This window comes from Microtus pennsylvanicus, chromosome 8 (genome assembly GCF_037038515.1).
Source record: "Microtus pennsylvanicus isolate mMicPen1 chromosome 8, mMicPen1.hap1, whole genome shotgun sequence".
In the NCBI taxonomy this organism is placed as follows: Eukaryota; Metazoa; Chordata; class Mammalia; order Rodentia; family Cricetidae; genus Microtus; species Microtus pennsylvanicus.
Genome location: NC_134586.1, coordinates 56,498,436 through 56,511,676, shown reverse-complemented (window position 1 = coordinate 56,511,676; position 13,241 = coordinate 56,498,436). Strand labels below are relative to the sequence as shown.

Genomic DNA, 13,241 nt, shown 5'->3' with positions numbered 1-13,241 from the left:
GTGATCTTACTTGATTTTGAATGCACTGACTCATATCTTTTCCACGTCCTCTCAAGTAGACCTGACTCGAAGCTTCTAGAAGCTGTTGTGTTTTTCTAGTGTCTCCACTCAGGCACTGAATTGCCTTTCCAACCAAAGATCAACACACACTGAAACCCGTCTTGTGATTACAGCCTGCCTTGTTCGTCTTGTCTCTTTCAGTGATGACCTCTTCTCTCTGCCGTACTGCCCTGGGCGCACGCTAGTCATAGGCTCCTCCTATGTTGGTCTGGAGTGCGCGGGGTTCCTGGCTGGCTTGGGGTTAGACGTGACAGTTATGGTACGCTCTGTCCTTCTTCGTGGCTTTGATCAAGAAATGGCAGAGAAGGTGGGATCTTACATGGAACAACAAGGTGTCAAGTTCCAGAGGAAATTCACTCCTGTTTTGGCAAGTCTGAGCAGCGTGGATGCTTTTGCTGTCTTTTTAAAATCTTTTTTAAAGTTTTAGCCTCTTTCATTTCATCTAATAAACTAGTCTGCACACACTCACACAGGGCTGAAGGTGACGTGTCTACCTCAGGTCTGCACACACTCACACAGGGCTGAAGGTGACGTGTCTACCCCAGGTCTGCACACACTCACACAGGGCTGAAGGTGACGTGTCTACCCCAGGTCTGCACACACACTCACAGAGGGCTGAAGGTGACGTGTCTACCTCAGGTCTGCACACACTCACACAGGGCTGAAGGTGACGTGTCTACCTCAGGTCTGCACACACTCACACAGGGCTGAAGGTGACGTGTCTACCCCAGGTCTGCACACACACTCACAGAGGGCTGAAGGTGACGTGTCTACCCCAGGTCTGCACACACTCACACAGGGCTGAAGGTGACCTGTCCACCCCAGGTCTGCACACACTCACACAGGGCTGAAGGTGACGTGTCTACCCCAGGTCTGCAAACACTCACACAGGGCTGAAGGTGACGTGTCTACCCCAGGTCTGCACACACTCACACAGGGCTGAAGGTGACGTGTCTACCCCAGGTCTGCACACACTCACACAGGGCTGAAGGTGACCTGTCCACCCCAGGTCTGCACACACTCACACAGGGCTGAAGGTGACGTGTCTACCCCAGGTCTGCAAACACTCACACAGGGCTGAAGGTGACGTGTCTACCCCAGGTCTGCACACACTCACACAGGGCTGAAGGTGACATGTCTACCCCAGGTCTGCACACACTCACACAGGGCTGAAGGTGACGTGTCTACCCCAGGTCTGCAAACACTCACACAGGGCTGAAGGTGACATGTCTACCCCAGGTCTGCTAACACTCACACAGGGCTGAAGGTGTCGTGTCTACTCCAGGTCGGCACACACTCACACAGGGCTGAAGGTGACGTGTCTACCCCAGGTCTGCACACACTCACACAGTGCTGAAGGTAACATGTCTACCCCAGGTCTGCACACACTCACACAGGGCTGAAGGTAACATGTCTACCCCAGGTCTGCAAACATACCCACCCCAGCTCTCCCTTCTTTCCCTGTGATCTTCTCAAGGCTGTGACATCATCAGTCTTCTGTCCTCTCAGTCAGCTTTCGTCCTTAAAGTGGCTCTGCGTGCCTCCTGACTGAGTCCCCATCGTTCCTTTCCTTTACAAACATCCTCTGCGCAACAACTGATTTGTTGCCTGTTTCACACCCATTTTTTGCTCCTTTTAAAGCTGCTTTTCAGGAATCCCAGTGGTCATATCTGTGCCCACACATGACAGGCCTCTCTGCTGCACACAGCGTCATGTCTCCTCTGCCAAGTGCTCGCTGTTCTGGCTGATGAGGCCCCAGCCTGTGCCTCCCCATCCAGTCTGCTCAGCCAGCAGATTCTGGTGCCCATTTGTTTTTGTCTGCATCTTTCTTCACCGCCCTGTACGTTTCATGAATGATTTCTGTGGCCGGTAGCTGTAAGTTTTGTGTGAGTGCACAGGGCACTCATATTAACAGCTTCCGTTAGGTGTCGCTCCTGAGCCCCACGCTCATTCAGAAAGGCCATAGGCAGCACTGCACTTCAGATGTGACAAGTGACATCCAAGTACTGTGCTTCCCACTTAGACCCCTGCTAATCTTCCTGACTCACCCAGTGGAACCACTTAGTAAGTCAACACCTGGAAGCCTCCCTCTCTCTGTTCCTTTTTTTTTTTTTTTTTGGTGAGGGCTCCAGTCTCAGTGAATTCTCGATTTTGTTCTAACTGCAAAATGTAGAACATGGATATTTTCTTTCCCTGCTTAGTCCAGAGATCTCTGTTGTGCTCAAACACACATGTGATCATCACCCTGTAAGCACACCCATACATGCGTATCCTTTGGTTAGTGTGTTCTCTGTCATGTTAGAGCCAGTACCTCGTGTGTTCTTACTAGGTTCAACAAATGGAAAAAGGCTCACCTGGAGTATTGAAAGTCGTGGCTAAGTCTACAGAAGGACCGGAAACAGTTGAAGGGACATACAACACGGTGAGTGTGTGTGGTGAGTGCTCTTGCAAAGGGTGGAGGAAGGTGCTGGGAAATGACACTGGGTTTATTGTTTCCAGTTCTTTGTAAGAGGAGACAGCTATCATCAGGGGGCTGCCATGACACTCATGTTCAGTGACGTGTAAAGAATTCTCTGGTGAAATGTACACATGCGTGACTGTCCACAGAGCTCTGGAAGTCAACATCCAAACTTCACTTGTCTCTTATTCTGGAAAATAAGATATTTCATATATAAATTTACTTGGAAATTTTTCTGGTAAAGATCAAGTGTATTTTATAAACAAATAAAGCAAGCTTTCTCTTTCAAAGACAAAGAGTTCCCAATTCTTGAACCAGTGTGAATGACCCGAGAGACTGAGGTGCCAGAAGGTCTCTCAGTTACAGTCTTAATAGAAACTGTACAACTGCTATGTAATCTTTCCTTGTGTGAATTATATAAATATTGAAAAATTAAACATGAGTGTAGGGAGGAACAAGCAAATTAAGAGTGCATGCCCAAGCCAGAAGACACTCACCAACTAAGGCTTTGCTTAGTGTCACATGGTGTGTACAGATGGTGGCTATTGATGTGTTTAGTGGTCCAGGAACATGGTACGTCAGTCTTGGAGCTGAGATCTTAGTGTCTCCAGCAGAGGTCGCCTAGGCTTCTAGAAAATGTCTTTGTTCCTAGGTGTTGTGTATTATATGGTCACAAGTAGTTTCTTTGTGTTGTGTGTGTTTGTGTGTGTTTGTGTGTATGTATGTGTGTGTGTAAAATTGTCATTGTATACATTTTTCCAGTTTGTAATTGATTAGTATTTTCCCAGCCTGATGACATTTTCTGCTCCCTCCCTCCTCTCCTCCCAGTCCCTCCCCCAACCTTTTTTTTTTTCTCCTTCTATTACTCCGTCTTTCTCTTCAGAAAAGGGCAGGCCTCCTTTGGATATCAACCAGTCATGATATATCAAGTTGCAGTAAGACTAGGCACCTCCTCTCCTATTGAGGCTGGATGAGGCAACCAGTAGGAAGAAAGGGTCCCCAAAGCAGGTAACAGAGTCAGAGACAGCCCCTGCTCCCTCTGTTAGGAGTTTCATGAGACCAAGGTACACAACCTAACATGAGCAGAGAGCCTGCCCTGGAACTAGCTCTTGTAGGCCAAGCTGGCCCTAAACTCACAGAGATCTGCCTCCTAAGTGCTGGGATTAAAGGTGTGCGCCACCAGTGCCCAGCTGAGGTGCATTTCTTATATGCAGCAGAAGGATGGATCCTGTTTTTCTATCCATTCTGTTAGCCTGTGTCTTTTTATTAGGGAATTGAGTCTATTGATATTGAGAGATATTAGTGACTGATGATGTTCCTGTTATGCTGTTGTTGTTGGTTGTGGTATGTGTGTTTCTCCCTCTTTGGCATTTGCCTATGTTTGACTTATTATTGCCTTATGTTTTTGTAGGTGTAGTTAACCCCTTGGGTTGGAGTTTTCCCTCTAATTCCTTCTGTAGGGCTAGATTTGTGGATAGATATTGTTTAAATTTATCTTTGTCACGAAATATCTTGTTTTCTCTATGTATGGTGTTTAAAAGTTTTGCTTGGTGTAGTAGTCTGGGCTGACATTCATGGTCTCTTAAAGACATCTCTCCAGGCCCTTCTAGATTTTAGAGTCTCCACTGAGAAGTCAGGAGTAATTCTAGTAGGTCTGCCTTTATATGTGATTTGGTCTTTTCTGCTTGCAACTCTTAATATTCTTTCTTTGTTCTGTGTGTTTAGTGTTCTGATTTTTATGTGGTACGGGGACTTTCTTTTCTAATCCAACCTAATTGGTGTTCTGTTAGCTTCTTGTATGTTTATAGACATGTCCTTCCTTAGGTTGGGAAATTTTTATCCTTTAATTTTGTTGAATATATTTTTCTGGGCCTTGCGCTGGAATTCTTCCCTTCTTCTATTCCTATTGTCTGAGATTTGGTCTTTTCACAGTGTCCCAGATTTCTTGGATGTTTTGTGTTAGGATTTTTTTTAGACTTACCATTTTCTTTTTTTTTTTAATTTTTTAAGACTTATTTATTAATTATGTTTACAGGGTTCTTCCTGTATGTATGCCTTCAGACCAGAAGAGGGCACCAGATCTCATTACTGATGGTTGTGAGCCACCCTGTGGTTGCTGGGAATCGAACTCAGGACCTCTGGAAGAGCAGTCAGTACTCCTAACCTCTGAGCCATCTCTCCAGCCCGACTTCTCATTTTCTTTGACTGATGAATCTCTCTCTTTATTTTCCTTCAGTGCCTGAGAGTCTCTCTTCCATCTCCTACTTTCTTTTGGTGATGCATCTGTAGTTTCTGTTCACTTACCCAGATTTTCCATTTCTAGAATATCCTCAATTTGTGTTTTCTTTATTGCTTCTATTTTATTTTCAGATCTTGAACAGTTTCCTTTGCCTGTTTATTTATTTTTCTTGATTTTCTTGGCATTCTTTAAGGGATTTATTGATTTCCTCCATTCTTTGTCTTTTCCTCGATTTCTTTAATGAATTGTCTTCATTTTCTCTCTAAGGACCTCTGTCATCTTTATAAAGTTGTTATAAGGTTGTTTTCTTCAGTTGTGTACTTCATCTGTGCTGGAATGTTCAGGTCTTGCTGTCATAGGACAGCTGGACGCTGGTGGTGCCATATTGCCCTTTCTGTTGTCGACTGCACTGGCATTTAGGCTCTGGGTTTGGGGTGATTATATGTCCAGATGTTGATCCCTGAGTTTCTCTTTATTAGATGGGTATTTCTTTCCTTAGTTTCTGTATCCTGTCTGGTTTTCTGGTCTAATTGTTCAAGAGTTCTGGTGGCTGGCAAGTTTTCAGGTTCAATAGTGTCTCCGCTGATGTTTTTACACTCTGGAAAACCCCTGGGTTTTTGGTGCCAACTTTGCCTCTGTGGTTCCAAGTAGCTATGTGGCCTCTGGAGTTACGGGTACCTGCCTAGTCTCTGGGCTCCCTAGTAGGGCATGGCCTTTAGTACAGCAGAAGCTTTCTGCTGAGGTAGTGGGCCGGAATATGGAGTCCAGAGAAGGGGGAACAGTCTGGGGTTGTGGGCCAGTTTTAGGGAGTGTGAGCTGGTTGTACATAGTGTCTTGCCTGGGGTCTCTAGGACCAGCCTGGCCTCTGGTAAGGAAGCTGGAGTTGTGAGCTATAGATTTCTTTTTGTCTTTTTTACTGTGCCTGCTATATAAAAATGCTAATTTTGTGAGGTTTTTAAATTATTTGTGTAATTCTTTCCTGAACCCTTTCCTTACATTGCTTTGGATTTTCTGTGTGTACAGTCATATTCTCTGGCAAGAAGAGCAGTTTTGTCTCCTATCAGCTGTAAGCGATGGTTAGTTTTGTCAACTTGACTCAGACTAGAGACATCCAGGAAGAAGGGACCTCAACAGAGGAATGGAGGACTCTTCTCTATTAGGCTGGTGTGTGGTCCTGTCCTTGGTTGTTTTCCTGATTGAAGTGGAAGGGCCACCTTCCACACACACTGTGCTGCCCCAGACAGGAAGAAACATGAAAGCAGACTGAACAGGGACCAGGGAGCAGCTTCCTCTGGTTTCTGCCTCTGCTCCTGTTTGAATTCCTGCCCCGACTTCCCAGAATGGTGAACTATGACCTGGAAGTGTAAGTAGGAATTAACGCTTTCCTCCCAAGTTGGTTGGCAAGTGTTTATCAAAGCCACAGAAGGCCGCCTAGAACAACATACTAGCCAGGACCCCAGTGCAAGATTTATGTGCAGGGTGCCAGCTTGTGGCTTGCCTTGTTCTCTGTAGCAAAAGGTGGGTTTGAAAGAGTGAAACTCCCCACGATGCGCTGTGGGCAATCAAGGCCATTCTGTTTTTTGTTTGCTAAGTGTTTCTTCCTTTCGCTCACCTTGTTTTGTTTCTTTATTTTAAAATTAAGCACAGATGTTCGATTGTAACTATTTCTGCAGCTATTGGGAAGCACTGGTTTCTTTTAAACCTGTCAAGGTGTTGAGTGACTTCCTAATCATCAGCTAACTTTGGATTCTATTGACTCAGTTCAATGATTTCAAATTAATTGTTTAGAATTTAAATATCTATAGTTATAAGTCATGTTGGTGTATAGCACACGTGTGGTATATGAGGGTGTGTGTACACGTGGGTGTTTGTGTGTATATGCATTTGTGTGTCTGTTTGGGTCAGTCTCTCACTAAACAGACAAGGCTGTCTTTAAACTCATTATGTAGTTCAGGTTGGCCTTAAACTCAGTGGTCATCCTGCATTGGTCTCCTAAGTGCTGGGATAACTGTGTGTGTCGTCACACCAGGCTTTGGCTTATAATTGTCTTTTACATCTTAAACATTTTAGGCTTAACTGTCAAGATTATTCTGCTTCATGAAAGACATTGATAGTGTGTCCCCCACATCTTACATAATATTAGGATTGGATTTTTGTGCTTATGGAATTTACTGATAGAATGAACCATCTAAATTTAAATTGTCTAGGGGAATGTGTGAACACATTTTTAAAAAAGAAATAGTTCCTTTTGATTTATTAGTTCTTTTAGGAATTAGTCCATTTCAGCTAAGATTTCCAACACACTGCTATACAGTTGCTCATATATAGCTTACAGTTAGATGATCAGTCCTGATGTATCACTGATCATTTTTGGCACATGCATGTGCTGAAACAGGTACACTCTTTAGAGCAGTGGGACATGTCCTTCCTGGTCCCCAGTCACCCTGCTTGGTTCTGTCACCACAGACTTCATATCGCACTATCAAACTGTGGCATTTGCTCCTCAGTGCCTAGCATGGTATGTCTAGGTGGCATTTCTAGGGCCACTGGTGCTGTGTGTATCTATAATTGGGCTAGACATTGCATGGCTGTTGATACAGTTCCCTGTGTGTGCTTTGGGTTTAAGGCAAGGCATGGCATATGAGTGAAAGGAGCATGAGACAGGGCCGAGGTCCCACAATCCCCTGAGAAGGCCTGCTCCTAGTGACCTCACTTCCTCTCCATAGACTCCACTTCTCAATGGCTCCCCAGCTCCCGGGGGCACCACAGGCTGGGATCAACTCTTTAACACAAGAGCCTTTAGAAAGCATTTGTCTAAGCATAGTAAGGACTCAGGACCTCATTTTTCTTTAGTTATCACCAAATCCTTCCCTGTCTCCAAATCCTGTCACAGACTGAGATACTCTGGGCTAGTACAGAAACGTGTAGGCTTGGAGAGGTCACAACTCACAAGCTTATGTGGGCTTCCTGTGTGGAATTGGTGTTATGGTTAAGGCTAGACGGACTCCAGAATTACCCAGGAGATGGATCTCCGGCCATGCTTGGGGGATTATCTTGACTGTGTTAATTGAGATGGAAAGACTTGTTCACTGTGGACTGTGCCATTCCATGGCTGGCACCTTGCCCTGTATAAATCACGAAAGAGAGCTGAGCAGCCTCTGCGTCCATCACTGTTCCTGATTGTGGATGTGCTGTGACCAGTTGCTGCGAGCCTGAAGCCTTGACTTCCCCACTGTGAACTGTGGCTCCTTTAAGAGGCCTTTGCTGGGCTATTTTATCACAGGCACCGAGAAGAAACAGAGGCTGTTGCTAAGCCATGTCTTTCAAGGATTCCATCAAATTCACGGGTACAGGCTGCTTATAATATTTCATCATTATCCTTTTAATGCCTCCAGCATCTGTAGGGGTGTATCCCTTGTCATTCTCATGGGGATAATTTATGCCTCTGGTCTCTTCTCTAAATGCAGGTTTTGTTAGCAATTGGTCGTGACTCCTGTACAAGGAAAATAGGGCTGGAGAAGATCGGGGTCAAAATCAATGAGAAGTAAGTGTAGGGTCGTGGCTCTATTCCTGCACAAAACCCCATAAGACTCTGTAACTTGCTAAGATAGAGCATTCTGATGCCTCAAATTTCTCACCAACTGATGATGCCAACTGGTATTAATTTCTGGATCAGCCAGTAGGGACTCCTAGCACATTAAAGAACTCATGTAATCAGTGGCAATCCAGAAACATATTCATAGAAATATGTTCTCCCACTGTCTGTAATTTAGAGTGTAATTTGATGTCTTTCATGAGTCAAAGAGAACTTCTGGAGCCCTGAAGGTTGTGGGGAAAGTGAAAGCTTCAGACCTGCAGGAAGCACGGGCTGAGCTGATGTCTTCTAGGTCACTGGACACCTCGGTGCCCAGGCTGTGGAAGCTTCCGTGTTGCTGATCTTCATGGTACCAGTCAGAAGTCCAGATATTCAGTGTGCTTTTCTCTTCACTCTACCAGGAATGGCAAAATACCAGTAAATGATGTGGAACAGACCAACGTTCCTCATGTATATGCTATTGGGGACATACTGGAGGGCAAACCAGAGCTCACGCCTGTTGCCATACAGGCAGGCAAGCTGTTAGCCAGAAGACTCTTTGGGGCCTCTTTGGAAAAGGTAAGCTTTTTTCTACGATTGACCTGTGTGTTTCTATCGATGTGTGTCTGGGTATATGTCTCTGTGTCTCTTTATGTGTCTGTTCTTCTTGTGTCTGTGCTTATGCCTTTGTATATGTGTGTGTATGTGTCTCTCTATATGTGTTTGTATGCTTATTATGTGTATATGCATGTTTCTCTGTGTGTGTATCTCTCTCCATCCTTCTTCCTCCTTTCCTGCTTTGTGTGAATGTGTATATATCTTCTGTGTAAGGGTGAGTGTTTATGTGTGTCTATTTTTGTGCATGTCTGCATGTGTGTATTTATATGTGTATGTGTGTATATCTGTGTGTGTGTGTTTGAAGCTGAAGTCTGGGTCTCATGAATGCTAAGTAAGTGTTTTACCACTGAGCTTCATCCCCAGCCCTGAGATAGTATCTTGATCAAAATTAGGATTTCACAATTAGTACAAATAACTCTCATTGACTCATTTTCTAAATAAGAGTTCTTAGGGATAATTTGCAGTTAAGTTACTAGCGATTAAAGAGTTGATAAAACTTGTGTTATTTACATCCTTGGGCTGTCCTGTGATAGTGAAAGTTTACTGTGGGTCCAGCTCCAGGACTTCCCAGATGGGTGGATTCAGATAGCCCATAGATGACAGCCCACAGATGTGGTTAGTGTCAGGGCGCTGTGAGCCAGTTGCCCTAGGGCAGGGACAGATGCCTGAATTATCTGATTAACTGGAAACAGGTTTCATAAGTGGCCTGCTGCCGCTGACAACAGAGAGTGTCCCCTCCTGAGCAGGGGGCTAGCCTTTTACACTGCCTGCTTGGTAAGTCCCATTCACTTGTGATTTCAATTTCATCTTTTACAAGATGAAAACTGCTACTCTTGACAGTGTGGTTTCTTGTCTTGGTATTCCTTAATGAGATATTTGGGATCTGGGTAATTCCACAGAGGAGGCAATGAGCTTTTCTAGTAGGTGTATCATCAGATAATGACTAACTCAGGGTTTGTGTCCTCATGGGGTCTCTCCCTTGGTTGGGAAGCTCTGCTCTGTCAATAGTACTGGATACCGTGGCTGGGCTAGCAGGTGACGGGTGTGACTCTACTTTTGTGAGTTTGCATGTCCTCTCGGTGTACTTGGGATATGCCATGGGGAAGATAGAAGGCCATATGTCCCGCAGCTCCATTTACAAAGACACCAGACAGCAAATGTACTGAGGTAGCTCCTGCATGAACCTCTCACCTAGGTGCTCAGGTCTCTTGAATTGTTCTGCTCAGCCCATTCTCCCCTTGAAATAACTCTAGCTAGTAGGCTTTTCTGTTCTCTGAATCTTTTTGAAGGGGTAGACATCAGTCTAATTTGTCTCTAGCTGTTGGTGCTTGTGTCACCAAGTACCATATCGACCCTTCTGGCTTCAGTTCGGAGGCTGTCTTGAGAACTCAACAGAATTTCAGCAAAGTGGGGAGGTGGGACAGTGGTTAAATACTTGCCACCAAGTGTAAGGACCACAGCTGGGACCCCTCAAAACCTTTGTGTGGTGGCTCACTTGTAATTCCAGCCTTGGAAAGTGGGGATGGGATCCCTAGAGCAAGCTGGCTAATAAGACTAGCTGTATAGCCAGCTCTGGGTTTGACTAAGAGACCCTGCTTCATTAGATAAGGTGGAAGAGTTATGGAAGACGATTCCTGGCATCAACCTCGGGCCTCTACACACACACACACACACACACACACACACACACACACACACGCAGAGGCATGCATGCACACATACATATACATGTATGCATGCATGTACACACCTATCCACATATTTATATACATAAAAACATGCATAGACAAGGGATGGGGAGTGGGCTCAGTGGTTAAGAGCACATATAGCTCTTGAAGAGTACCCAGGTTTAATTCCTAGCACCCACATGGTAACTCACAACTGTTTGCAACTCCAGTTCCAGGGGATCCAATGCTCTCATCTGGCCTTTGTAGGCATCTGACACACATGTGGTTTACAACCATACTTTCAAGAAACTATCCACACAGAGAATGAAATAATAAGTATATTTTGGGCACACTCACTTACACACTCAACAGCACATTTCGACTCCTCCAGTCTTCCATCGGTTGGCTCTTGTAACCAGTTTTGATCTGACAGCCCACTGCCTTTTATGAACCCTTGCTGTAGAAACTTGCTGGGAAACAAGTCATAGGAGTGTTGCATGTTTCTCTTCCAGTGTGACTATGTTAACATCCCAACCACGGTGTTCACACCTCTGGAATATGGCTGCTGTGGGCTGTCTGAAGAGAAAGCCATCGAAGTGTATAAAAAAGAGAATCTGGAAGTAAGAATCCTTTATGATCAACCATCTTTCCTTGAAGCCACTTTTTATGTTGTAGCTTTGCAAGTCCATTTCATGCCAATGTTAGAGAAATCATCCTCCTATTTGGGAGAATTTGAAGTGAATCTAAACTCTGTCTCCCTTACTTTTGTGTGATCAAAAGGACAGAGCTTTGGTGAGAGGACAGTAGGGGTGTGAATTAAAACTGTGGAGATACAGGTAGGAAAGGCCCTCACCCTGTGTGCAGTCACTCAGAGGAGACGCCAGAGACCTGGCTGTCTGAGCAGGGTGGGGTGCTCTTCTGGGCTCAGTAGCCCAGGTGTTGTGCTTTGTCTTGGAAGGCAGAATGGTTCTGTGTCTTCTGATCTTCTAAGTTTGGGGCAAACACACCACTCAATGGGGTCTCATTGTCCACTTCTCAGCCCATATGGCAACTGGTGTGGTACCTTGGGCCAACAGCATTCTAAATGCTTGAAAATGGACTTTTGCTAACAGGAGGCAGTTTCTCTTTCTGACTAATGGCTGCACAAAGCAAAAGTGACTTTTTTCTGGCGTTTCGGGAACCTGGTTCCAATGCGGCTATCAACGGGCCAGGTGCGGTCTCAGGCTTCAGGTGCTGCAGGATGTTGTTGTCCCCACCTTAGGGGACTAAAGAGCATATCCAGGAGTGGGTTCCATGCATGCTAATGTCAGCCTCTCCCTTTGGTCTAGGTGTACCACACCTTGTTCTGGCCTCTGGAGTGGACAGTCGCTGGCAGAGACAACAATACCTGTTATGCAAAGATAATCTGCAACAAATTCGACAATGTATGTAGATGCCTGGATGCTGTGGTTTCTGCTCTTCTCTGTTCGACTCCATTTTCCCTGGGCGTCATTTGAGTGAAGCACATCCTCTACCTGGACTGGTCCCCAAGCCATATACACTCTAGCCAGGCTGCTCCCCAAACCTCACACTCTTTACCCCAGGTTGCTTCCCAGGCCTCACCCACTGTGGTTTTAAAATGTAGCTTGGATTCTTGCAGTTGGGTTTTTATGACATCGTTAAAGATGGAACTGGGACAGGAATGCTCTCTCAGCTGTTTGCAGAGGCTGAGGCAGGAGCTGATTCCCAGCTTAACTGTGTCTGTCAGGCAGTGAGAAGCTGGCCACCCAGAGCCGACAGTTTAACCCTGATGGTTTAAAACTGTGAATGTTAACACCGTGGCCACCATCCAATGCTGTGCATGGTGTACAGTTGTGTGGCGGTATGGCATGTGTGGAGTGCCGAGGAGAGGCGTTCACAGAGGGCAACAGGCAGGTGCTGATGGAGCTGAGATATCTCCTGTGACTGGCTCTGTCATCTGCCTACACACTCCCTTCATCTGTCCTCATGGAGGCCAGAATCCGATGACCAGTCTTGTAGTGGACAGCCTGTGGCTCACTGTAGACTGGACACCCACCACCGTGCTGGCAGCCTCTACTGGCCGTTCCCAAGCTCTGCCTAGTGTCAGGAGCAGGCAGCTGGTCACTGGGCCCTCAAACCCTTCTCTAGTACGATCTGATGCCTTGGGTACTCTAGTGCAGGCCTTTAGTTTATATGTGCAGGGTTTGTGTGGCCCCGTCTCAGCGTTATCCAGAAGTCACATCCTACCCACAAACTTGGGTGTGGTAGTAAGTTAGTGTGTGAGTTAGTTCTAACCACACTTTACCACCTCCATGGACAAGACCTTTGAGGGGCTGTTCTCTGCTAGTTCCTTTCCTGTGGGAGACCCTGTATGTCTTAGCTGTGAATAGCAGGGAGTGGATTTACGTTCTGACCCTAGGCTTATGGGAATTCTCTGTTCTGCCCTGTGTTAAAGGAGCGTGTGGTGGGATTTCACCTTCTGGGGCCAAATGCTGGTGAAATAACACAGGGATTTGCAGCTGCAATGAAATGTGGGCTTACGAAGCAGCTACTGAATAATACCATTGGAATCCATCCCACATGTGGTGAGGTAAGGAACAGGAGGGTGTGTGTGTGTTCATGAGT

At 45.7% G+C, this 13,241-nt stretch overlaps 1 protein-coding gene across 1 annotated transcript in view; it reads left to right on the top strand.

The window, feature by feature from the left end:
- Positions 1 to 13,241, top strand: part of Txnrd3 (thioredoxin reductase 3) — a 39,489-nt gene that overhangs the window by 21,299 nt on the left and 4,949 nt on the right. Inside the window, exons 9-15 of the mRNA XM_075983528.1 lie at positions 202 to 427; positions 2,390 to 2,482; positions 8,225 to 8,301; positions 8,754 to 8,910; positions 11,129 to 11,236; positions 11,945 to 12,040; positions 13,072 to 13,206. Coding sequence (XP_075839643.1) covers positions 202 to 427; positions 2,390 to 2,482; positions 8,225 to 8,301; positions 8,754 to 8,910; positions 11,129 to 11,236; positions 11,945 to 12,040; positions 13,072 to 13,206 — 892 coding nt within the window. The remainder of the gene's footprint in view (positions 1 to 201; positions 428 to 2,389; positions 2,483 to 8,224; positions 8,302 to 8,753; positions 8,911 to 11,128; positions 11,237 to 11,944; positions 12,041 to 13,071; positions 13,207 to 13,241) is intronic.